General features: G+C 38.3%; 3 protein-coding genes and 1 long non-coding RNA gene across 4 annotated transcripts; 1 reads left to right on the top strand and 3 right to left on the bottom strand.

The window, feature by feature from the left end:
- LOC112554391 lies at positions 1-9468 on the bottom strand. The gene is made up of 6 exons (XM_025222150.1): positions 9128-9468; positions 8772-8993; positions 8087-8317; positions 4226-4447; positions 732-959; positions 1-308 (listed from the first exon to the last, which is right to left on the bottom strand). Exons 1-6 carry the CDS (start codon positions 9372-9374, stop codon positions 1-3), a joined length of 1458 nt encoding a protein of 485 aa, XP_025077935.1. The 5' UTR covers positions 9375-9468.
- A 3116-nt stretch (positions 9469-12584) lies between these two features.
- LOC112554556 (fucolectin-like) lies at positions 12585-14786 on the bottom strand. Its single transcript, XM_025222370.1, has 5 exons — positions 14650-14786; positions 14237-14467; positions 13785-14006; positions 13599-13660; positions 12585-13202 (listed from the first exon to the last, which is right to left on the bottom strand). Exons 1-5 carry the CDS (start codon positions 14687-14689, stop codon positions 13182-13184), a joined length of 576 nt encoding a protein of 191 aa, XP_025078155.1. The 5' UTR covers positions 14690-14786; the 3' UTR covers positions 12585-13181.
- Positions 14787-17741: 2955 nt separating this feature from the next.
- LOC112554225 lies at positions 17742-21242 on the top strand. Its single transcript, XM_025221904.1, has 6 exons — positions 17742-17830; positions 18005-18250; positions 18389-18616; positions 19105-19326; positions 19602-19664; positions 20052-21242. The coding sequence occupies exons 1-6, from the start codon at positions 17797-17799 to the stop codon at positions 20312-20314; spliced, it is 1056 nt and encodes a 351-aa protein (XP_025077689.1). The 5' UTR covers positions 17742-17796; the 3' UTR covers positions 20315-21242.
- A 477-nt stretch (positions 21243-21719) lies between these two features.
- Positions 21720-25887, bottom strand: LOC112554113. The gene is made up of 5 exons (XR_003097201.1): positions 25611-25887; positions 25290-25482; positions 24643-24864; positions 24082-24150; positions 21720-23713 (listed from the first exon to the last, which is right to left on the bottom strand). It is a non-coding gene; the product is annotated as an uncharacterized LOC112554113 (long non-coding RNA).
- Between the last annotated feature and the right edge of the window lie 802 nt (positions 25888-26689).

Genomic DNA, 26689 nt, shown 5'->3' with positions numbered 1-26689 from the left:
TCAGAAGTGAACCAGAATCATTCTATTGCTCTGTAGTGTTTCTTTGCCGTGTTGAACACAGGAGATAACAAGGGACATGGTCATACCTGCTTTGTCGGCAAACACACGAAGTTCACAAAGGGTCAGAGCATCGAGGGTTGCTTTGTACAAGCTGACGTAGCGGCCGATGATTGGCTGAGTGCAGTTGACATAGAGACCGGATGTAGGGACTTGGTCTGTACGATAGAAGCACTGCTGACCTTCACTGGAAGGGAACTTCACTGGATTCGTTAGTGACACTCGGACTTCAAACTTTTGTAGTCTGAAGTCTGCAACAAATGAAGTTCATCATCATCATCATCAACAACAACAACAACAACAACAACAACAACAACAACAACAACAACAACAAGGTCTCTCTTACTGTTCCTTATTGTTTTCCACTAATAATTTCTTGACATTTTGAATACAATTTACTCGCCCAAAGAGGGCGTGGCACTGCGCGCCATGACCACCGCCTGACCTCAAAGTCTCATGAAAATGTCCATTTGCCTATAGATTGTTGTTGAACATACTATTTTGTACTGTAAATAATTGCTTGTATCTCCTTCATGTCGCAATAGCCATCGGTCATTAACATTAAAGATTTCGTGATATTTCATTGACACTCACAATAAAGAATAAACCTACTGTTGCATACAATCGCTAGTAATACAAAATAACATGTAACACTTTGAACTAAAACTGCCTACCACAACAGTCTGTCCTTGTGAAAATTTGAATGCTGGTGACTTTGAAGAAACCCATCAGGTCAACCTTCCACCAAGTAGTACTTTGTACTTCTACCTTCGTGTGAGAGCAGAAGCCATGATAAAAATTGCCATCTGTATTTCCGTCCACAGCCTTGCCTGCAGGCGCGTAGGAATACTGATACTCTGACACATGCTGAGCTGGTTTATTCAGTGCCACATTCTCCAACGCTGAAAATCAGTGATTGAAAAATATTTAACTTTTCTGGAATGTTTGTCTTTAACCCAAGACTGAGCTCTTGTAATATACTTTCTGAGTTTCTTGCAAGAGTAAGAACGAGGAAAGCACTTCAAAATCAACCTTTACTTACCCACGACGGTGGTCAGACAAGTCAAGAAGAACACAGACATTTTGTTTCGTGTGTGTTCACGAATCTTGATGTTTGCAGAGATGGACCTGGAAACTGATTGATGTTTGGGCCAGCTTCTCCATGAACACCCAGAGCCTGCTGCCAAAAGACCACGTGATTCTTTCTACGACCAGGATTGGCTGACGATGTTGCCAGGCAGAATCTCCAACAAACTGTTTTGTGTGTAAAATAGTGTGCATTGATTCTGTTTGGTATGCACAACATAAACAAGAAATATAAAAGTCTGTCATGCCTTCGACGTTTCTCTGCATTTTATAGCTGATCTCAGTGTTTTCCAGTGCGATAATGAAGTTCCTATTGAAACCATGGTTAAAGACAAACACTCAGAACGGAATAGAGATTGGACTTTGATGAGTGGTGTCTGGTGGTAAAGTCAAGTCGTGTTGGTAAATATATTTTAAGTGACATTAGTGCAGTCCTTAAAGTCTGTGTACAAACTATAGTTTCCATTCTCGGGCACAGTGAGCAGTTTTTAAACGTTCAACGGGGAAAAAAAATAATTGTTTCAGTGACATCATGACTTGAAATTCAATATTACATTGATATTTTATTACTTGAGACAGAACCTTTGCTATGTTTTCTTATATTTAATGCATCTTACAACAAAAGAGCAATCTGTTAGGTCGATATCGCTCTCGAACTATGTATTGGTCTCTTAAAAGTCTTCTCACTGTTTGAATTTTCTGTAACGGACATCTTTTATGGTTATTCTGTTCAACATGTTTTCTCGTTATTCAAAATTAATCTCAAGTCTTTCTTTGCGACATTACCACATGTGAACTAAAAAGACATCGAATCTTTTTCCCCTTTTTGTGTACTGGCTACTTCCTCACTCGTTCCTCTGCAGGTTCACGAAACTCACCACATTGATTACAGGAAGGAGAAGGGCGTTGAAGATGCCGAGTTGTTCATTTTTAATACATTATATAAACACTTGGAAGACCATAAGACACATGCAAAGCTGATTTTTGCTGATTTCAGTTCTCATTCAATACAATACAGCCATGACTTCTAACATTGAGACTAATTTTAATCTTCAACATCAACTGGTTTTGTTGGCATCAGATTAATAAAGTTATTCATTGTTATTGTAAGTTTGCTTCAAGTTAAAGTTTCTTTTTTTCACAACTGCGACAAATGACAATATGAGCGACCGACAGAAGTTCGTGTCTCCTGTGTCTGGTTTGGTCTCCACATGTCGAATGGTCCTTATCACTACTTATTTCTTCTTATTATTTTTCTTCTTCTTCTCTCTCTCTCTCATTCTCTCTCTCACACACACACACACACAAATCATAGAAACAACTATTCTTGTCTGTTAATTAGCTAGTGACTAAAATTGATTGATTGTTTCAGATTTTTTCTTCACTATTGACAGTTTCGTTTACTGTTTAGCTCTTTTACGGCAGTAGACAGATGTCACTCTATCTCTCTCTCACACACACACACTAGCAAACACACACAGAACCTCTTCTAATTGGAGACATTCCAAAATGGTTAAAGTCACACCACATTAAATGAGAAAGTTTTTAATCTTTACTACAATCTTTAAACAAACACTGCTTTGCTGTGCACAGAACAATACTTCAAGTTTAGAAGAAATGCAGCTACACACCAATAAAGTACTCAGTGTCAAACTGTTTAAAGAGCTCAATAATAGTTTCTAATAAAAAAAATATAGAGAGACAGACTCACAAATATCAAAAAGAAACATTAAAGATTAAATGGATTACAAAAGCAGATGCTCTTGTAAGACCCACAATTAATCACCAATTAAGAAATCGAAACCCAAATGGCAAAGAAAAACATGTTTCGTGAAAGTAAAATTAAAAAAGCAGCAGGTCACCCTTCATAAGCCGCCGAGGCTGAAGTATTGGAAGCTGGTTTGAGGACAGCTCACGCTGTCCGTGCTATAGCGTGGGTAATCATGCGTGTCTGATAAAGGTTCAAAGAAAGGTCAGATGTCTAAAGGGCACGAGTGAGGAACTTCTGCTGCTGAATGCAGACTAACTCAGCTTTAGTTATCTTTCAACTAACGAGTATCTGTCGCAGGTGTATTTGTGTGTGTGCAGGTGTGTTTATATATGTACATAAAGTTTGTGTGCGTACGCGTGCTTGTGTGTTTCCATTCTACTTTCCATGTTTGTTGGAATTTTAGGAATTAGGCATTCTGATAGAAGGAATAAAACTGCTGAAAATCGTTTTCATTCATAGAAAAGTTAACTATTAACACATACTAGAAAACTAAACTCATTATTTTAAGGGCGCCTCAGGGCGAATACCCGCCAACCATTTTGTAGAATCAGGTTGGACTCGCTGAATGGGACAAAGGCACTGAGGCCCGACAGGACCTCGCACGTGACACTGGGTTTTGAAGCTGCTGTTGACCTCCGGAAGTTGAAGACAAAGCAGCTGTCAGTCTGCGCACATCTCATTGCGCAAGTGGAGGCGGAAACGCTTTCAAATGATTTGTTAGCTTTGCCGACTGCTCGAAAATTGTCCATAAAGCCAGAATAAGCACCTGTAGTAGATAAGAACTAATATTTGAGAAGAAGAAAGCATCGAAAATAAAATGTTTCTTATTCAGTACTAATTGATTTAAAATACTTTAAGCCAGAAAAATAAAATGTTTTTGTCATGAACTACAATCACGGGCACAAGATGGCTGTCTTAGTAGAAAAAGACTTTTTTTTTTAGTTTTTGACAGTTAAATTATTGACTAATTTTTGAAAAAGATGTGAAAGAAATGTTTCAAAAGTAATGTTAAAATGTTTAGACATCATGACGATCATTATAAGAACAAGTCGGTTAAACACGCGCGCGCGCACACACACACACACACTTCTGTTCTGTTAATAACTTGCATCGCTTACATGTTGTGATTACATTAACTGCAGGAGATGCTGGTTGGGACGAATTTTGTAAACATCCGCTCTCATTGACTGCAAAAAATAGTCCAGAAAGAATCATTCCTAATTCACACAGAAGCCTCTCTTATTAAACTCGTTTATTCTCAAATGTAACCGAATTTTTAAAAAACCTAACTCAATAATGGATGAGTCCTACCTGCTCTGTCGGCGAACACGCGCAGTTCACAGATGGACAGAACGTCGAGGTTAGGTTTAAACAAGCTGACGTAGCGGCCGATGATTGGCTGAGTGCAGTTGATGTAGAGTCCAGATGTAGGAACTTCATCAGTTCGATAGAAGCACTGCTGTCCTTCATTAGAGGGAAAAGTTGTTGGATTCACCAGAGACACTCGCACTTCAAACTGCTTTAGTCTGGAACCTGCCATTTATACAATGGCTTGAAATCATGCAATAGTAGCAATAATAAGATCAAAATTATTTTAACTACAAAACCAATTTAACTTCATATAATTACTGTTTTATTGTTTTTTCATGTCTAAAATAAAGTGACTTACTACAACAGTCAGTTCTTGTGAAAATTTCCACACCGCTGACTTTGTAGAAACCCATCAGATCCACCTTCCACCATGTTTTATTCTGTAAATCTAATTCATTTGTGTGGGTGCAAGAGCCATGAAAAAAATTTCCATCGGTGTTTCCATCCACTGCCTTCTTCGCAATTCCAGTATAAAGTAAACTTTCTGACGACTGTTGTGCTGGCTTATTAAGCGCCATATTCTCCAAAGCTGCAATCACGTCCACAAAGCAGAATTTCAACTGTTAGTGAAGCTATTCTCCGAATTAATTGGGAGAGAGACAGAGAGGACATTAATGTTTAGTGAACACAAAGATTAAAATCTTCTTCCCGACACTGGTATTAGCGACAAACAATTTACTCACCAATAACTGCTGGAACAATACTCAAGAAGAAAGTCCGCATTTCGCTTCTATGTGGTAGGAAATGTTTCTGGAAAAAGTGTTCGAACCTTGTCGGACTGCAGTCGTCTGCTCAAAGATCACGTGATGGCATCGGCACTGCTTGCGTGGATGAAACGGCTGGCGGTGTGACCGCGCGAGGTCCTGCCTCCAACACACACGCGCTCTCTCTCATACACACACTCTCTCTCTGTCTCTCTCTCTCACACACACTCCGTCTCTCACTCACACACACACACACTCTGTCTCTCTCTCACACACAAACACACACAAACACTCACACACATACCCTCTCTCATACACACACTTACAAACACACAAGTCTCTCTCTCTCACACACACAAACACACACACAGAACCTATTCTAATTCGAGACATTCCAAAATGGCTTAAGAAACACCACATTAAATGAGAAAGTCTTTAATTTTTACTACATTTTATAAAACGTTGAGACGACACTATAAAAACACAATTCCCATAATTACAGACAACGATAATTTCGCAAACGATGAAAGACACACAACATTTACAAAACTGTAATAAATACATAATCGGTTGACTTTGCACAATAACATTTTCATCTCGTGCACATACAAACAAGTCAATGCTGAACTAAAATCAAAATTTGGTTTGCCTACATGATTAGTGGGAAGAAATAGAAATCTGTTTTCATATCCTGTTTCCCTGGCTTCATGCTCCCTAACAACTTGGAAAACCATTGTAAATGGTCTTTGTCTTGCGACGGAGCTGGTCCAGATAAACCTATCTTCAACAATGTCATCGAAAATGCATCTATCCCACCTAACCCTTTCAAATTTTATAGCTTAGCCAGGTCTTACATGTTCAGCACACATTAGCACAGAGCTGGGCAGTCATCTAACAATCTTTGTATAAAGTGTTGAATATTTCATGTTGCTCACTCAATATTCAGTTTGAAGTAATGAATGTGTATTACTTTCTCATCATCGTAAAGTGTAAACATCTGTCGATCCATCTTGTCGCGAATGGTCTGTCTGTTAGGGTGTCCCTCACCTGATGCATTTCATTATTTAGTGAAATCAAAAACTTGTTTATTGCGTTTTACTTCATGTGTATAGTAAACAAGGCTAACCGACACTTTTACAGTTTAATTGTAAGTATGAAGGGGACGCTACCGAGAGGACATGTAACACCAGCGAGACCAGTGCAAGGGAGGGAAGTCTCGCCGGGAGCAGACGACTACCGAGTTTAGCCCCGGACTTTATGGCATCTTCAACATCCATCTTCAGATTCTCTCAAGTTCATCTTGTAGTTATAAGCTTTGTGGATTAAAAAAAAACTTAAATATAAATTTATTCTGATGTGTTCGCAATGACATCTACAGATGGCAGTTATTCAGCTTTCAGTTTAAATTTTAGCGATCGCCCTAATAAGTGAATAGGAAAAGACTTCATGCGAAAAACTTTATCAAACTGACAGACCAGGTCACAGACGTTATGAGTGAACTTTTACATCACAGATAAAGATAAGTAAGTAGGAAGAGTATACACAATTAAATAATATACGTGTACTGGATATTAGTGATGACAAAAGGGGAGGGGAACGATGACAGCAAAATGTTGCAACAGGCTACAAGAGGACAACATGGACCTACTATGTGTATGTGTATGTGTATGTGTATGTGTATGTGTATGTGTATGTGTATGTGTATGTGTATGTGTATGTGTATGTGTATGTGTATGTGTATGTGTATGTGTATGTGTATGTGTATGTGTATGTGTATGTGTATGTGTATGTGTATGTGTATGTGTATGTGTATGTGTATGTGTATGTGTATGTGTATGTACGCGAGCGTGTTTCTGTGTGTGTGTGTTCAGTGGGTTATCTGTAGGTAAGACAGTGGTCATCAATCAAGTTTAAAAAAAATTGTCCACACAGGTGCTTGATATTTTTAATCAACAGGACAAAAAAACACTGCTTTGTTGTGCACAGAACAATATTTAAAGTTTAGAAGAAATGCACCTACACACCAATAAAGTACTCAATGCAGAAAAAAACAGAATGCATTTTTTTGACAGCTATTACTGAGTTCACAAAAAAAGGCTTTGTGGGCATGTTTGTTGTTTACTTTTGGGAGGGTTATGACAAGTCGCTGCATTTATTCATTGCGCCATTCTTCGTTGGTAGCCAATGTTGTGTTTTCTGTTTTATTTCAGTTAAATATGTGTATCTGGAAAATTGCATCTGTTTTGAGCCTCTCTGCTCAGAGACTCTTCTCTAAGAAGTCAAAATTCAAATACTGTAGTTTTGTGGAAACAGTTTGTAGTTAAGTATTGTTTTGTCATTTCCTTCGCTGATTTCAAAAAAAAATTCTTTACCGTCTAAAGTTCTCAATACTTGCTTTCTCTAAATGCATAGTACACAAAATAATCAATGCAATTTTAAATGTTTTAAGCCGAACTGTTTACAAAGTTTGATAATAGCTTCTAATTAAGAATGTAGAGAGACAGACTCACAAATATCAAAAAGAAACATTAAAGATTAAATCGAATACAAAAGCATGCTGCTCTCTTACGTCCCACAATTAATCACCAATTAAGACCTGGAACTCAAATGGCAAAGAAAAACATGTTTAGAGAAATTAAACTAAAAAAGCAGCAGGTCACCAGTTCATAAGCCGCCGAGGCCGAAGTATTGGCTGACGTCATCGTGGTTTGAGGGCAGCTCACGCAGTGTGTGCTATTTATAGCGTGGGTAATCAAGCGTGTCTGACAAAGGTTCATAGAAAGGTCAGATATCTTAAGGGGCACGAAAGTAGAACTTATGCTGCTGAATGCAGACCATCTCAGCTTTGTTTATCTGTCAACTAACGTGGATATTTCGTAAGCGTGTGTGTGTGTGCAGGTGTGTTCATATTATATCTATATATATGCTTCCATTCTACTTTCCATATGTTTCTAGGAATTTTAGGAATAAGACATTCTGATAGAAGGAATAAAACTGCTGCAAGTCATGGCTTAGTCATAGAAAAGTTAACTATTAACACCTTCTAGAAAACTAAACTCATTATTTTAAGGGCGCCTCAGGGCGAATACCCGCCAACCATTTTGTGCAATCAGGTTGGACTCGTTGAATGGGACAAAGGCACTGAGGCCCAACAGGACCTCACACGTGACACTGGGTTTTGAAGCTGCTGTTGACCTCCGGAAGTTGAAGACAAAGCAGCTGTCGGTCTGCGCACATCTCACTGCGCACGTGGACGCGGAAACGCCTTCAAATGATTTGTTAGCTTTGCCGACTGCTCGAAAATTGTCCAAAAAGCCAGAATAAGCACCTTAAGCCAGGAAAATAAAATGTTTCTGTCATGAACTACAATCACGGGCACAAGATGGCTGTCAGTAGAAAAAGCCATTTTTTTAAATAGTTTTTGACAGTTAAATTATTGACTAATTTTAGAAAAAGATGCGAAAGAAATGTTTCAAAAGTAATGATAAAATTTTCAGACATCATGATGCTGCTTTTAAGAACAAGTCGGTTAAACACGCGCACACACACACACACTTCTGTTCTGTTAATAACTTGCATTGCCTTACATGTTGTGATTACATTAACTGCAGGAGATGCTGGTTGGGACGAAGTTTGTAAACATCCGCTCTCACTGACTGCAAAAACATCGTTCAAAGAGTATGAGTTCTAAGTCACAAGGCAGCCTCTCTTATTAAACTCGTTTAGACACAAATGAAACTGAATCTTTAAAAAAAAGCAACTCAGTGATGAATGAGTCCTACCTGCTCTGTCGGCGAACACGCGCAGTTCACAGATGGACAGAACGTAGAGGTTAGGTTTAAACAAGCTGACGTAGCGGCCGATGATTGGCTGAGTGCAGTTGATGTAGAGTCCAGATGTAGGAACTTCATCAGTTCGATAGAAGCACTGCTGTCCTTCATTAGAGGGAAAAGTTGTTGGATTCACCAGAGACACTCGCACTTCAAATTGCTTTAGTCTGTAACCTGCAATTTATGCGAAGGCTCGAAAACATGTAATATTAGCAATAATATGACCAAAATTATTTTAACTACAAAACTAATTCCACTTCATATAATTATTTTTATTGTTTTTCCATGTCTAAAATAAAGTGACTTACTACAACAGTCAGTTCTTGTGAAAATTTCCACACCGCTGACTTTGTAGAAACCCATCAGATCCACCTTCCACCATGGTTTATTAGCTAAATATGATTCATCTGTATGGGTGCAAGAACCATGAAGAAAATTTCCATCGGTGTTTCCATCCACTGCCTTCTTCGCAATTCCACTATAAAGTAAACTTTCTGACGACTGTTGTGCTGGCTTATTAAGCGCCATATTCTCCAAAGCTGCAATCACACCCATAAAACAGAATTTCAACTGTTAGTGAAGCTATTCTCCGAATTAATTGGGAGAGAGGCAGAGAGGACATTAATGTTTAGTGAACACAAAGATTAAAATCTTCTTCCCGACACTGGTATTAGCGACAAACAATTTACTCACCAATAACTGCTGGAACAATAACCAAGACAAAAGTCCGCATTTCGCTTCTATGTGGTAGGAAATGTTTCTGGAAAAAGAGTTCGAACCTTGTAGGACTGCAGTCGTCCGCTCAAAGACCACGTGATGGCATCGGCACTGCTTGCGTGGATGAAACGGCTGGCGGTGTGACCGCGCGAGGTCCTGCCTCCAACACACACACACGCTCACCTGTATCAGAGAGGCCCCATCATAACTGCTTTGTGATACAATAATGTTACATTTTACAATGAATATCTTACTTAGCCTTATCACGTAGAGAACAAGATGTTGCTTTCTTATGACTATGACTACAAGTACGACTACTACAATTGTGACTATATCTACTACATCGTCAACGTTGTCGTCATGCTCATCATAAGAAAGTGACGAACTGTTAAATGTACATAACATGTATACAATAATATTTACTATAAAATATATGCTGTGTATTATAATAATACATAATAATTATCATTACCTCAATCGCCTGCACAGTGTCTAATGTGCGATAACTCTATTCTTCTATCAGCAGAAAGACAGCTGGATTATCTCCCTTTATGCTCCTTTCGTTTCAAAATGTGACTTGTTCTTTACTTTGGCAAAACACAAACATCTACCAGTGGGCTTGCCATGATTTCATGCTCAGCTGAAATATTTTTTTTCTGTTATTCCCGACTGGTCTTTAGAACTATGAACCCGAATGAAAACGACTATGATCGTGAGCCACATTACAGAGAACAAAACCTAAAAACCTTTCAGGCAGGGCAGCCTTAACAGAACAAATGATTGTGTTTTCGTAAAACTTTGTGCAAAAATCGCTTTCGTCACAAGAGTAGCCCTAAGATGATAATATATTACAGAATATTAATTATTATTCACAACATTCGCTGAATTTAAGGCAGTGAGTCGTCGCGTGCCCCGTCCTTTGCTTTAGTCAGACCAGAGAGCATGCCCCTTAGGAGTGTGAGTATGTGCTTTACAAATTTGCATTTATTATTATGATTAGCTATCTCCCTTTCCTGCAAAAGAAAAGGTTAAGATGATACAATAACCTTGTGGTTGCTTTGTGAGGGTGGTACCCATTTCTCCCTTGCTGCTTTACCAGCCCCGACCCTTTGAGGATTCTGGTAATGACTACAAAAACGGGTAAATTTTAGAGTATACTATGTCACCTCGGATAATGTGCCCCACGACCGGTGGTCTGTTTGTCAGTGTGGACGGATTTTCAAACCCGCTGTTTTTAGTCAACATACATAAAAATATACATAGCAGACCGTCCGAGTATGGAGTCGACGAACTATTGAAACAAGTCGCTCATGCTTGACATCACCTCTGGATAATAGATTATTTGTGTCTCCATTATTTAACAAATTGACCTTTTCTTTACACGGCTTATGAACTTTTCTCTCATGCCTCAAGCTTTTGCATTGCGTTGCCCAAGTACATTTTTATAACCACTCTATTCCAGACACAAGTACATTCAGGATTTTTCCCGACATCCTTTGTAAAAAAACATTTTTTGTAATTCTCCCCTGACTAGTTTTACCTGTGTGACATGAGTGGCTGTTTACTATTTTTTGACCTCTCAAAGCCTCTTTTGTTTGGAAGCAGATAATGCCGCTGCCCAACATTTTTTCCTACAATTTCTAAATTTTTCCAGTCTTTCGTCCTGTCTTTCATCCTCATTTCTCTTCCTATCTGATAAATCCCCATATGGTGTGCCTTTTTGACTCCTCCTTTGTAAAGTTTCAAGAAGCCGTCATTCAAAGAAGTCAGAGGACTGGCAACAGTAAGGATGCTGCAGCATCTGCACCAGCTTTGAAGATACTTGTATCACCTGTGACAGAGACCATGACATTTCTCTGTCCAACCAAGTCGAGAACACCAGTCTATCATCTATAGAAGCGACATACAGTTTGTGACTCTGAATTATTCACACATGAATACATAATCTATTGCAGAATATTTTTTCTTGACACCAGCTCGTTTTAGGGAAATTTCTCTTTTTTTCCACCCACTTGTGTAGTCTGTTATAGAAATAAAAGAATTTCTAATCAGACTAAGGAGCGAAACTGCTGTGTAACCAGCCGGATTCTTCATATGTTCTGTTCGGAAATTACAAATACTGAGATGCCTAGTCTCTCGGTAAATACAGGCTGATATTATGATTTGTTAAAGTATTTTATAGAATGGAGCTATACTGTCCATACTGTGTTTGAAATATTAGGCTAACATTTCGTCCATAACAGCTCCTGTAAATTTTAGTTTATGTAGGGCTTTGGCAACTTCTTGCTCAGATATAGGTTTATCCAGACAGGTTTATCGTGTACTGGTACACGAGAGGACCAATTTTTCAGCTTCTCAGTACACTATAGAACCATTTAGCAATAAATCTTCGAGAATGTTTTCCCTTGTCTTTCATTCTGTGTGAGATGTGTGGAAGTTAACAGACACACATAAAGTTTTTGTCCTCATATTCCTGGTATCGTTTGGGTACAATAAAAATCTGGGTATGCACTGTTATATACTGATCGAGTTGTGTAGTAAAAAACACATATATATATTGCCGGGATCTATAATGACCCCACTAGCAGAATTATCTTTCCAAGAATTTAGATATTAGATTGGACAGAGAAAGAGAGAAAATCACAAGAGAGGCGGCGAGCACCACCGAGAGCAGACGACCATTAACCTTGCTGCTGGTTTTCTTTTAAAAAGAGTTTTATTCCATAATGCAAAGATACTGAAAACACTGAATACACACTGAATAATATAATTCACAGCACACATATACATACAAAAGGAGCATGTACACACAAAGTAATACAATAAGTTAAAATACATTCTTCAGTAAAACAAGTCGTCCAGTGTTTACACAATCACTTGTCATACAGGCATCGCCATCTCCTACCCTGTACTGTAAATAGCATATAGTTGGAGTATACTCGTCTTTTAGAAACAATCCTCATGACCAGCCTCAAGTCACAAGACAAAAGTCACTTGGTCTTCATGTCTCCGCTTTATAACCTTCAACATTTTCAGTTTTCTCCAGGTCAAAGTACGGCAAAACTGTGTTTGTTTACAACTGCAAAGTTACAAATTATGGCAAAACTGTTTGCATGTAAATGCCAAGCAATAAAATAATAAGACGAAATTTGATTATTTAATAATCAAAAAGCAAACATCTATTTATAGCAGTTTACAACACGTAGAAATGTGTATATACTATACAGTAAAACTTTAAACTTTGTCATGTCTTGATGGGAATGGCATCTGTAGACAACACACAAATATTGTAATGAACTTTTTTTTCTCTCTTTTACTCTACATGTCGCTAGGCGTCATGACAGTTAAGAATTAAACTTCAATGTCATGGGTCATCGACAATCGCGTCTTCTAAAATTTTCTGAGTACTAACAATTTCAGTAAACGGAAGGCTGAGGGCAAACACTCTCCAACCAGTTTGTTGAATGAGGTTGGTCTCAGTGAAGGGGACAAACTCATTGAGGCTCAGCACGAGCTCGCACGTGACACTGGACTCCAGGAAGTTGAAAGCAAAGCAGTTGTCGGTCTGCGCACATCTCACTGCGCATGTGACGGCGGAAACGGCTTCAAATGATTTGGTGACATTGCCGACTACTTGAAAATTGTTCATGATAACTGAGTAGGGACCTGTAGTATATGAAAATAATATTTCAGAAGTTGAACTCTTTGGAATTAAAACTTTTTCAGTAAATAAATATTTGTCTAAAATTAGCACACAAACTCTCTGTACTGTCCCGAGAAGAACAAAAATTATTACCACCATGCACTAACTTCAAGGCTCAAGATACTTCCTCCTTGTGATCAAGTTCTTGCTGATAGCCGTCTATTAAAAACAGTTTTGTTTATGTCAAAGACATGAAGATGAAGACAAGTTGGAATTAAAATTTTAAGATGCAATTTAAAAAAATCGTCTTATACGCACATTGGCCCGCCTAATGTACCAAGTGTCATTACATATTCCTACTGGTAAGTTGTGATATCCTGAAACATGTTTCATTCTGTCAATCAGCTCTACAGCCTTACATGTTCTGAATTATCTGCAGAAGTCGGTTGGGTTGATCTTTGTAGACATCCGCTCTCACTGACTGCAAGAGATCGTTTAAACAAAAAGTTTCAGTTTCAAAAATAACAGATGTCTCTTCTATTATGTATGTTGGTTATGTATGTTTATTAGAAACTGTAAAGACTCACATCATAGCTGAGTCCTACCTGCTCTGTCGGCGAACACGCGCAGTTCACAGATGGACAGAGGGTCGTAGTCAGGTTTAAACAAGCTGACGTAGCGGCCGATGATTGGCTGAGTGCAGTTGATGTAGAGTCCAGATGCAGGAAATTCATCAGTACGATGGAAGCACTGCTGTCCTTCATTAGAGGGAAAGGTTGTTGGATTCACCAGGGACACTCGCACTTCAAACTGCTTCAGTCTGGAACCTGCCATTTATACAAGTAAATGTTTGAAAAAAACCTGCAATGTAGGCAACAGAGCATCGAGCATGCACTCGCCTAGTCACCCACTCTGTCAAAAAATAGTTAAACCAAAGAAAACAAACTAGCAATCATACACATTACTAAGAAAAGGGAAACAAATCAATTTTAGTTTTTCTCCAAATTTTTACATTTTAATAACATTTTAAATTACAACATTTTGATATATTACTTACTGCAACAGTCAGTTCTTGTGAAAATTTCCACACCGCTGACCTTGTAGAAACCCATCAGATCCACCTTCCACCAAGTTTGAATTGTCAAATTCTGCTCATTTGTGTTCGTACAAGAACCATAATATAAATTTCCATCGGTGTTTCCATCCACGGCTCTATCCGCAGGCCCAGGAAAAGATAAACTATCTGACACTTGTTGTGTTGGTTTATTCAGCGCCACATTCTCCAAAGCTGCAATCACACAAGTGAATAAACATTTTAACTGTTTCTGTTATTATTGAAAAAAATTCCTCTATGATATTATTAAAATATTTTATACGTTGTCTGGAGGAATTCGAGAGAACACTGACTTCTGGCGAGGATGAGAGAACATTTGAGACAAGACTGTCACGAGGGACAAGGACGACACTCACCGAGAACTGTTGGAAGAACAATGAAGAAGTAAGTGTGCATTGTGTTTCTGTCCGTTGGAAACCTTGTATATCGTGGTCCTACTGTGAGGAGCAGGACTGGAATCTGTCCAGTGGCGGCACAGCCTCCTCCACACAAAGACCACGTGACTGCTCCGCCTCTGCCTGCGCCCGGGACTAGGTTTTAGCGCGCAAGGTCTACTTCACACACATTATTGCCTGGACCTGACCACTCACTGCACGGATGTGTGTGTTGTTTGTGCATCAACAACTCCACTGTCCCCGTTAAAACTCTTCTCTTCCCACTACTATTGAAGGATCTGGATTTCTCCCATTCTTGCTCAAACACATTATCTCATACTCAACACATAAGGCCACACAAATAATTATCGGTCATTTTGATCTTTCCTCTGGCGAGGTCAGTCACCTTCTGTTTTCAGGTAATGGTGAAACTACATTTCAGTAATAATATTAGGATATGGACTAGTTATCAGTCTTAAAAACACAGTATGATGTGGATAAAGGCTTAGGAGATGCAGACATGTAGGATTAGTACTGGATATTCGACCGTCAAAGGCGGTTCAACTAAGCCGCCATATTGTGTTGTCGAGTGTCGTCTGTTAATCACCGCGCGAGAGCTGACTGTCGTCCACTAACTTAGCAGTCATCAAGATGATGTCCCCCTGAAGTTAAAGATCATTGATGAAAAGAGTAGGATTATGAAAAATTGAACAAATTGTAGCAACCTGGCATGACAAATAAAAACAAGGTTCAATGAAGCTGCTACAGGACTTGATGGTCGTCGTTGCAGAAGATGGTGTTGCGCCAATGTTCAGATTGCCATCATGAAAACTGAATGAGCCTCATGCAGCGACAGCTTGTACTGGAGGAGAATGTGTACAGGTCCTCGCACACACACAAAGTCAGTTATCCCAACTCACCATTCTTTTTTATAAGTAAGGACTCTGTTGTGATTTCTTGGAAGTGCAGCCTTTAAACGAAGAAGTGCTTGTATAACTATTTTGCAAGCTAATTTTTAAAAGTTTATATTGTTTTTATTTAGTACTTACACACATCAAGAGAAAGAACAGATTCTCTGTGTGCGTTAATTGTTGTATATAGAATTAGTGCGCGTGTACTACAACGAACTTTTGTCTTTGACAAACATGAAATTAATAAATAACAACTATATGTAGCATGATTTTTGGTGTCCATTGTATGGGTCAGTGCTTTTTATCTTCGTCGTCTCTTTGACTTTTATAATTATCATCTTTATCTTTCTAATTTCGTGTCTCCTACCTAACACCACAATGTGTTCTAGTCGTCACTAGAACTAACTATAACAGCATAACAGTCACACAATCATTTTCTTTTTTTGTATTGTGACTGCATACACCGCAGCATCTTGATGATTTGAACTCCACGTGACCTGTAAAGCCATCGATCTGTGTTTGCCACCGACAAAAATTGTCATTGCGACCTCGGGATATGAACTGTAACAGATCACAATCATGGTCTCTAGAGAAGATGTACTCCACCAGAGCAGCCTGACTTTCAACCTAAGACTTTTAAACTTTTCCGAATGTTTGTTTTCCAGACAGACCATGTCGACATCATTTTAACAATGATGAGAGGCAGACATAGAAATCGTAATCTCAAACAATCAAAAGGAAAGTGTGTTCCCCATCTAAGCCGCTCAATATTCCATTTTCAAGAAGGACTACAGGAGTGGTCTCTCTTTGACCGGGGGAGCGGATAAGAAGGTTGATGAAAACACTGATTGGAACTACTTCTGTGGAGAATACTCACACACCAATAGTGCAAACAGATTAGGAAACTTAAATTCTCTCTCTCTTAAACACATACACAAACTTGGGACAGAGGATACGACCAGCCACAGGACCGGCTGTCTGCTCACAAACGCGGCTCTCCTGGGTGGAATTTCAAATGATTGTCGTTTTCGTACTCCATTTTACCCTGATCATGAACCTTTTTCTTCTATCTCACTTTCCTTTTTCACCAATCCAAGGCTGAGCTATCAAAAATACTAACAGGTATCGATACGATTTCTGACAACATGAACAAAACTACAAAAATATTGTAGACATATATTTGTCTTGTAAGTCTTTCTTGTTTGGTTTAACGTGTTTGATTCTAATGGTTGTATCACACTCAGGTAGTTTTCATTTGTTACAGCTTCACCCAAAATCATTGCTCAGCATCTTTTCTTGTATCTAAAGTATTTACTACCGTATATTGCCCTGCTCTAGCTTCCCTTCTCTTACATCCGCCCTTTGTGTCATGTCTGCCTCTTTTAATTCCTCCATCCATTCCATTCATCCTTTCTCCCTCTCTTCTTTTATCCTTCACAGACTCGTCAACTGCCTATTTGTGTGCACAAACTGGCTGTATAGTGTAAGTATCTAAAGTGTTTACAGACAGTCGAATAATTAATTCTGCATGTAGTCGTGCAACCTTAAGCTACGATTAATCTAAGAAATCTTTTGTTTTACGGAGAGAAGTTGCTGCAAGGCCGCAGAGCAGAGGAAGAAACTGGAGAAATATGCGAAATGCAAGTATAAAAAGTATATAAAATATTATTGGTTATTATTCAATGATTTATTTACACTAAAATGTGCACTTTATCAGAACCTTGCACAGCTGCCTGATTGTGCACAACACATTGTAATCCGGTTTAATACAATATCTCCTTCAGTATTTTATATTGTACACCGCAAATTTCTAAGATGTTATGTCCACCCAGTAGCAAGGAATTATTTTCAAGTTTGTTTAAATCTTGACAAGTACATTCTTCTAAAGTTTAAGCCATTGATCAGATGCACTTGTAAGAAGCCGTGGTGACCATTGAAAGAAGCCAGAGGACTGGAAACTATACGCATGATGCAGCATCTGCACCAGCTTAGAAGTTATTTGTATCACGTGTGACAGAGATCATTAAATTTCTTGTCCAGCGAAGTCAAGAACATAAGCTTGCAATCAATAGAAGCAATATTTCTGACTGCCATCCACATCTGTCTGAATTATTCACACGTGAATACATAATCTATTGCAGAATATTCTTGCCCTGACACCAGCTTGTTTCAACCTAGTTTCTCTTTTATCATCCATTTGTGTAGTCTGTTGCTGACAATGAAAGTAAAGGAATTTCTAATCAGACAAAGTGGTAAAACTGTCAGATTGTTTATTTGTTCTTTTTATATATCATAAATACTGAACGCGCCTCGACTGTGGGAAAATACATGTTGATAAAAGATCACTGGAGCCAGACTAAGGCTTTAAACGCTTCGTTAGCCGGCACATGTAAGGTTGTCGTACTCATATTCAAGTTTTCTTTTAGGTACAATTCTCATCTGTCTTGGAGATTCTACCTGGCAACAGCCTCAGCCAATCCTGGACGTAGAAAGCCATCCCGTGGTATTTTTGCATCAAGTTCTGAGTGTTCACGGAGAAGCTGGCGCAAACATCCATCAGTTTCTTACCCTGAAAGACATGGGATGGTCCAGATATAAAAGCATTAAGATTCGTGAACACATTCGAAACAAAATGTCTTTGTTCTTCTTGACTAGTCTGACTACCATCATGGGTAAGTCAAGATTGATTTTAAGCGCACTGTTTGATATTCCTCTTGCAACAAACTCAAAGCTGTTATTTAAAGCATATTAAATTGCTAAACTTAAAAAATACCAGATAAGTTAAAGATGTTTTAATGATTGATTTCCAGCGTTGGAGAATGTGGCGCTGAATAAACCAGCTCAGCAAGTGTCAGAATATCAGAATTACTACGCGCCTGCAGGCAAGGCAGTGGACGGAAACACAGATGGCAATTTTGGTCATGGCTCCTGCACTCACACTAAAACACCAGAAGGTTATACGACGACTTGGTGGAAGGTGGATCTGATGGGGTTTTACAAGGTTACCAGCGTGGAAATTTTTGCGAGGACAGACTGCTGTAAGTGGGTTTGAATGGTCGAGCGAGCGAGTGAGAGAAGGAATAAGTGAATGTCATTTTTCTAAACCTGTAATCTCATAGACCTGACGACATATGTCCGTGGGACCATACCACATCATCATATTAAATTAACGCCAACCTAATCAAGGCAAGAGAACAACATACAAAAGAAAAAATTGCCAGTAACCTCCAAGAGTTAACTATTTTCTCTCACCCTACACAATCCTGGCAAGAGTTAGTTGTAATACGGTCAGGTGACTCTATGGATTATTATTGCTAAGGGGATGATGATGATGATGATGATGATGATGATGATGATTGATTGATTGATGATGATGATGATGATGATGATGATGATGATGATGATGATGATGATGATGGATGATGATTGATGGATGATTTGTGGATGATTGATGGATGATTGGTGGATGATTGATGGATGGATTGATTGATTGATGATTGATTGATGATGATTGATGATGATGCAGGCAATAAGCTACAGAAGTTTGAAGTCCGAGTGTCACTCACGAACCCAGTGAAGTTCCCTTCCAATGAAGGTCAGCAGTGCTTCAATCGCACAGACCTACTCCCTGCATCCGGTCTCTATGTCAACTGCACTCAGCCAATCATCGGCCGCTACGTCAGCTTGTACAAAGCGACCCTCGAAGTTCTGAGCATTTGTGAACTTCGTGTGTTTGCCGACAAAGCAGGTATGACCGTGTTCATTTTTATTTGCTTTACTCTAAATAAGCCGGCGAAGGATTAAACTTGTGTTTTAGGAGAGTGGACAGGTAGCGCTGTACAAGTCTTTGTAGACATGTTAAATGTACTAGAGGACGCCATGCTTCTCTTCAATGTCATTCTCAGACCAGGGAAAACATTTTAAACTTGTGGTTTATCGCACTTATTTTTAAAAATAGATATCACTCTTTCAAAATAAAAGATATCAACGTCCTGAGGCAACCAAACCATTGTCTAATCACAGTGAGCGGGTGTTTCCAAAGTTCTTCCCAGCAGGCATCTGCTGCTGCTAACTCAGTCACAACATGTAAGTCTTACATTATATAAATAGAACAATAAATAGAACATATTTTGGGTCATTACTCAATGAGTAGTAAGTAACTCCGGGATGATGAGAAATGAGCATATAATATTTGAATGCAACGAGCCATTCTTAATACAGATATATAAATACTTTTTAAAAGTTGGTTGAAGAAAATATATATAAATTTTTTTATTAAATTGAGAATATGACTGTAGATAAGAATTCGATCCCACCGAGCAACATTGTTGAACCTTATTAGTACTGTATGATACAAATGTTCATTCTTCTCTGTGCAGAATATTAATGTTATTTTCGGACTAATATTTGTTGGATAAGTAAACTATATTCACGCATGATGTTTACTCTGGAAAATATTTTTACTTATTACAGGTGTTTATTCGCTTTTTATGGACAACTCCCGAGCAGTCGGAAAAGTTTACAAATCGTTTGAATCCGTTTCTGCCGCCAGATGCTCAGTGAAGTGTGCGCAGACAGACAACTGCTTCGCCTTCAACTTCAAGACGTCACGTGACGCAGCCAACAGCAGTGTGACGTGTGAGCTGCTGCTGGGGTTCAGTGCGTTTGTCCCAACTGATGTGATGAGTGTAACTCATCAAAATGGTTGGAAAGTGTTTGCTCTCAGGTTCCTGTAATATGAGTTTCACAAGTTCAGGTTATATCCTCATGAGTATGGCTTGCTTTACATGGACATGACTTGCAGCGGTTTTCTTTTTTATAATTGATAAAGTTTAGTGACTTGAGTATAGTAAGAGAAAATACCCATTGAAATAGTTGGTCTTGTTTGGTGAGCGATTTCATTTTGTTCGTCTGACAGCATAATTTTGTTTCACACCATGAACAAATTCATTGGACCGACCTGCAAAATAATAGCACAGACCTGAAATATCACACGTGTCTTGATAGCGGTACCTGTCGACCTCCCAGTAGAAAATTATTTAAAATGGCTTCTAACAGGCAAATACATTGTGGCCAGCAATGAATACCGACAGTCCTCGACCAAACCAGGTTTTTTTACTTGGTTTTCATTAAAGACCATAACTGTAAAGATTCCTGATAGAAAGAGTAGAATTAGTTAACAGTTAATTAGTTAACAGTTGATTAAGGAAATCTGTCTGAGTAGCAGGCCTGAAACATGTAACCTCGGTCCTATTCCCTCCTCTCTGTTTGTCGATTGTCTAGATGTCTTGTTAAAACAAAAAACTTAGAGACTGAATATTTTACTGTGTTGTAAAAGGGAGCGTGTCTGTTATATGCGAATATGGGGGCACGATTGTTGGTGATTCGGTCTAGATATTATTTATATAAAGCACACTGAGCAAATCTTTTAAACAGCGCTGTAGATATCTTCATTATTATGATTATTGCTATCTAGGAAGCATTTTCAATCTGTTTCCTAAATCACCTACACACACACAGAGAATCTTGAATTTTGTCTTTACACCTGTTTGCTTTTAATGTGCATGAGATGGAGTATAAGTAGTAATCTGCAGAGATAATTTCATCTTGCTATGTTTTTATATTTGTTGTATGCTGTATGTGGGGTACAAAGCATCATTGCTATCTTTAGCATTATATATATATGTGTGTATTTTGGTGCTGTGGTTTTTCCCTAATAAAAATATCAGGGTATTATTATTATTGTTGTTATTGTTATTATTATTATTGTTATTATTATTATTATTATTATTATTATTATTATTATTATTATTATTATTATTATTATTATTATTATTATTATTATTATTGCACACTTGCAAAAATAGCAAATACCATAGAAGTCCCTAAAATAGTCAACAAGGTTAATACGGTTTTATTAGACGTTGCTTAACAAGGGCTGAAAAATAGTATGTGAAACAAGAATGAGCAGAGCATATAATAATAGTACTGAGTAATAACCACTGATTACCTTCGTTGATAGATAGCAAACGATTTGAACAAAGAATTCCAAAGACCAAATACATTTTATTAAAAGTCTTAGAAAGGGATGAAAAGAAATCACACGTGAAACAATAATTGACAGATCATATAATAATTAATTCTGAGTGATAATGAGTGATTATTTTATAGATATATAGGTTCTTTAAAGTGCAGAAGAATGGCGTAGTCCACCATATTGACCCAACAGAAATCAACCTCTCGATCGGACTGGGTTTTCAGAGCATAATAAAAGCCGGTCAGTGTGAAAACTTCCAGCTGTTGGTTACCACTCACTGGGTGATCTGTTGGGAGTTCGCCTTCCAGCTGGTCCCCTCTCACTAGTGTGAATTTGGTTGGGAAGTTCCCAGTCAGTGTGGACGACGACATGTGTATTAGGTGACAGGACAAAGAAAGAGTGACAGCAAGAGCCAAAACAAGAAGGACGCTCTAATATTTCATGGTTTTTTGCACTATGTCACAGCCACACAGTAAACAAAGGTCTTAGATTAATTTATGTTCCACACAACAAACTGTAAGAGATGATCATTCTAGAAAATAGCCAAGATTTGAATCTCCTCATCAAAAACATTGGTCTCGAATTTGGTAAAATGATGTTGACCTCGCTAAAGGGGTCAAAGGTGTAGAGGGTACAGGAACACATAGTCACTGTCATCTGACGTCGCAGCTGACGTCATGAAAGAAAGCAGGTTAGCATGTGGCGGTGGAAAAAGCTCAAAATGATTTGTTAACTTTGCTGAGTAATTAATAATTGTCCACGAAAATTAAAATCCACCAGTCGTACATAAAAAAAAATAGGAGGACGAGGGAGCTGACAATAAAACTTGCTTTTCGGTAAATATTGGTCTAGAAAAATTAACAACAATGGGCTTGTATAGAGCATTATCTCCCCTTTGAATGCTTCACTAATGACAGATGGTATGACGTGAAAATAAATAGACGTCACAACAAAATGACGGTACTCCAGGCCAAAGGTCAGCGTCTACACACAACAAGAATACAGTCCCCAGGACACACATCAAACATGTCGGAGTACACTCCATAGTAAACACAGTTCTAAATATAACATCCAGCAGACGGCACCAGTTCCACTGTAACGACGAATGAGTCCCAGCTCACGCAAAAGGTCACTGATCAACAAAGGTCAAACGGACATGAAGATCACTAAACCGTTTGTCATCTACATGTCGAAAAGTAACTGTAGCCAACGAAACGAAGAGGCTCCACATTCCACACCCACGATGGCAGGACCGTCAAAAAACATTCACAATCACGAGGAAGACATCAGATAAGACAAAAATACAACAGAGCTCAGCCTCCTCCATTCAGTTAGGAGAGACAACCACTTCTACACTTCTTTTAATAATTTATACATGTACCGTGCACTTCTTGGTTTGTATCATTATCATCCTCATTATCTTTATTAGATTATGTCTTTTGGGGAGTCATTTATAAATATATTGATCAATTAAACGTGATATCTTTCTTTAATAATGCTATACTTTATTTTTTCATTACCTTCTAGACAGATCCTCTTTGAGCTAGTATCGAGTGTATGTAGTCCGAAGAGGCGGTGTATGTAAGATATATACATATAGTAGAACTTAGCGTGCCGCCGCAATACATTGGTCTACGATGTGAACAAAGCGATTCTGTCAGACGAAAAAACTAAAACTTTTCACAACACAAGACCAAAATATTTCCATGGGTCTTCTCTCTTACTATTCTCAAACTACTAAACTTCATCAATGTCAGGAAGAAACTGTCGCAAATCATCTCCATTGAAAGCAAACCACAAACATCTGGACATACCGGAAAACTGCGAGACTTATATTACAGACACTTGAGCGCAAGCACTTTCCATCCACTTTGTTGAATTACTCTGAGCTCGTCGAATGGGACAAACGCACTGAACCCCAGCAGCAGCTCACACGTCACACTGTTGTTGGCTGCGTCACGTGACGTCTTGAAGTTGAAGGCGAAGCAGTTGTCGGTCTGCGCACACTTCACTGAGCATCTGGCGGCAGAAACGGCTTCAAACGATTTATAAGCTTTTCCGACAGCTCGAGAGTTGTCCATAAACAGCGAATAAACACCTGTAATAAGTAAAAATATATTTTCCAGAGTAAACATCATGCGTGAATATAGTTTACTTATACAATAAATATTGGCCTGAAAATTACTAATATTCTGCACAGAGCTGAATCAGAATGGTTTGCATCATGCACGAACACGAAGGCCAAACCATCTTGCTCACTGGGACAGAGTTCTTGTTAACGGCTGTCTTCTCAATTAAAAAAAGTTTGGTTTCTTTCTGTCTGTGTGTGTGTGATATTTCCTTAGACCAACGTTCATAAAGAACTTTGATAATTGTATAGAGAATAATTTGCCTTTTCAGATATTATTTACGCAGTTCTCAGTTCCCCCAGACGTGTTGCATTCAGTTCAATACCTACTGACTTACATGTCGTGATTGAGTTCGCAGCAGCAGATGTCAAATGTGCAGAAGTTTGTAAACATCCGATCCCACCGACTGGAAAAATTCGTTTAAACAAAGAGAAACATCGCGAAAACTTACAAACATTTCTTAGATTTTTTTTTTCTTCCAACTACTGATAAATCCCCCTTTAGCTATCAGATAAAAATAAATGAAACAAAATAAAATAAATAATAATTATAAAACAACACAATCTCTCTGTTGTTAAAACTAATGACTTTTTATTTCATTTGAAGCTTTAAAATGCTGCCACTATTCAGGAATAACAAAATGCGATGAGAGGGAGATTTATTTTTTTTTTTGGTTCTGTTTTTGGGCGAGACATTCAAGAGGACCATCACATCTCCTTCCTTCTGTCTTTAAGACTTGGTTGTTATTTACGTTTATGCTGCTTGACACCACTTTTTCTCTTTCCTGACAGAATAAGTTAAAGGCTGGGGAATAGTTTTCTAGATTAAAGCTACACTAGAGTCATCTAAATTTTATTGTCAGAATAACGTACAGGAAACGAAAATGGAGAAGTCATACCTGCTTTGTCCGCAAACACACGAAATTCACAAATGGTCAAAACCTCGAGGTTATATTTCAACAAGCTGACGTAGCGGCCTATGATTGGCTGAGTGCAGTTCACTTTGATTCCCGAGTTGGGAACTGAATCAGTACGATTGAAGCACTGCTGACCTTCATTGAAAGGGGACGTCACTGGATTTGTCAGTGACACTCGGACTTGAAAGTTCTTAAGCCTGCTGCCTGCAACAAAGCAAGCTAGTGTTTAAAGAGTTTCTTTGCTGTTGGCTCACACTCTGACTCTGAAAGGAGGTTAGGAACAAACGATTGAACGAACGAATAAAATGGTACATTCAAAGACATAAATAGCGTATTAAAACCATTAGAAGTGAGGTTACATTGTCTCCTAGTCCAATTGATACCCTAACCTGATAACCCTAATCCTAACCCTCACCTTAAAGTGAAATCCTAAGTGATGTGATTTTACAAGGCCCGGACCTAATTTTAGCCGATGCACAAACAGCTTGTTACGTCACACATCTGTCATGCGCACCTATGTTTCCGCTATAGTGACGTTACGCTTATTCAGTTATTATCCAAATGAAAAACAGATTTTTTCTTCAACTTCTTGCAAAAATAAATTAGCATTTTAAATGGAAACTACCTACCACAGCAGTCGGTCCGAGTGAAAATTTCCCATCAGGTCGACCTTCCACCAAGTGACGTCCTCTACTGGGGTCCGCGTGTGCGTGCACGAGCCATTAGCAAACACGCCATCTGTGTTCCCGTCCACTGCCTTGCTGGCTGCTACATACACCGACACTTGCTGCGCGGGTTTATTGAGAGCCACATTCTCCAGACCTGGAAATTAAACCTTGCAATGCAATCACCTACAACTTTTGATATGTCTCTCGACATAAGTGCAAACATTTTTACATTTTAAATGTCATTTATTATTGGGAACATTTCTGAACAATCAATTTACTCACCAGTAGTGAAAGGAAAAAGCATCCAGAGAAAGATGGACATTTTGAATCTGTTTAGGACACTTGATGTATAAAAAGATGTTCCTTTCCAGATTTAGACCGTCCTGTGTCTGACAGAGCCAAAAGCTGATAAATGTTAAATGTATATACATATGTGTGTGATGAGATGTGCAAAGATCACGTGATGTCTCCGCCTCGTCTTGTGTTCAGGACTGGCTGGCGCGGTTACTGCCCACGATGTCCTGCACAGACTTTGCAACATGAAACTACTTTATGCAAGCCATGAGATCGGTTTGTTACATCAAATCACTTTTAAATTATGTATCGTAGTTTTTCCTATTAAAGATTTTTTAGCTTTATATTGAATTAGAACGGCAAGTATTGCATTAACATGATTTAAACGAATAATATTACTTATCAAAGCTATCACAAGAAATCTGTATAAATAGTATAATATTTCACAGTACATGTTTTTTAAAGGCAGAAGACAGTATTAAATTTAATAGTATTCGGGATTAGGAATAACTTTTTCTTTCATTCTTGAAGTAATCACATCGTATCAGGTATCAGGTTCATTTTTGCTGAAGAGAAACAGAAACTAAGCAAAGAATAAAGAAAAACAAAAAGTAATAAAAAAAGAGAAAACAAGAAAGAAAAAGAAGGAATACAGAAAATAAAAAATTAATCAAAAGGCGAAAACAAGAAAGAAAAGTAAAGTGATAGCTTGATGTTTTGTTTCAGTCGTTCATGCACACAGTCCAGTATTTGTGTGAGTTTTTCATGAAAGAAGTCCCATGGTAAGTAACTACTGTTGGATAAGAGAAGAAAACAACGGATAACACCTTAGGAATACACGGAGAAATAAATAATTAAATGCAAAGCTTTTGGTTGCTTATAATAATAGAAATGTAAACAAACCCAGGGAAGAATGGCGACAGAAGTCTGATTCAGTTCATGTAGAGTGTGACATCCATGATGTTATATATATTTTAAACTTGCTTGAATTTTTCAGAACATGACTTGCAAAAATTAACAATCTTCCTATATGATGCATGATGTTCAACCTCACATCGGGAAAGAAC

This window comes from Pomacea canaliculata, linkage group LG13 (assembly GCF_003073045.1).
Source record: "Pomacea canaliculata isolate SZHN2017 linkage group LG13, ASM307304v1, whole genome shotgun sequence".
In the NCBI taxonomy this organism is placed as follows: Eukaryota; Metazoa; Mollusca; class Gastropoda; order Architaenioglossa; family Ampullariidae; genus Pomacea; species Pomacea canaliculata.
Note: the sequence above shows the minus strand (reverse complement) of the source record. Positions and strands in the feature narration are given on the sequence as shown.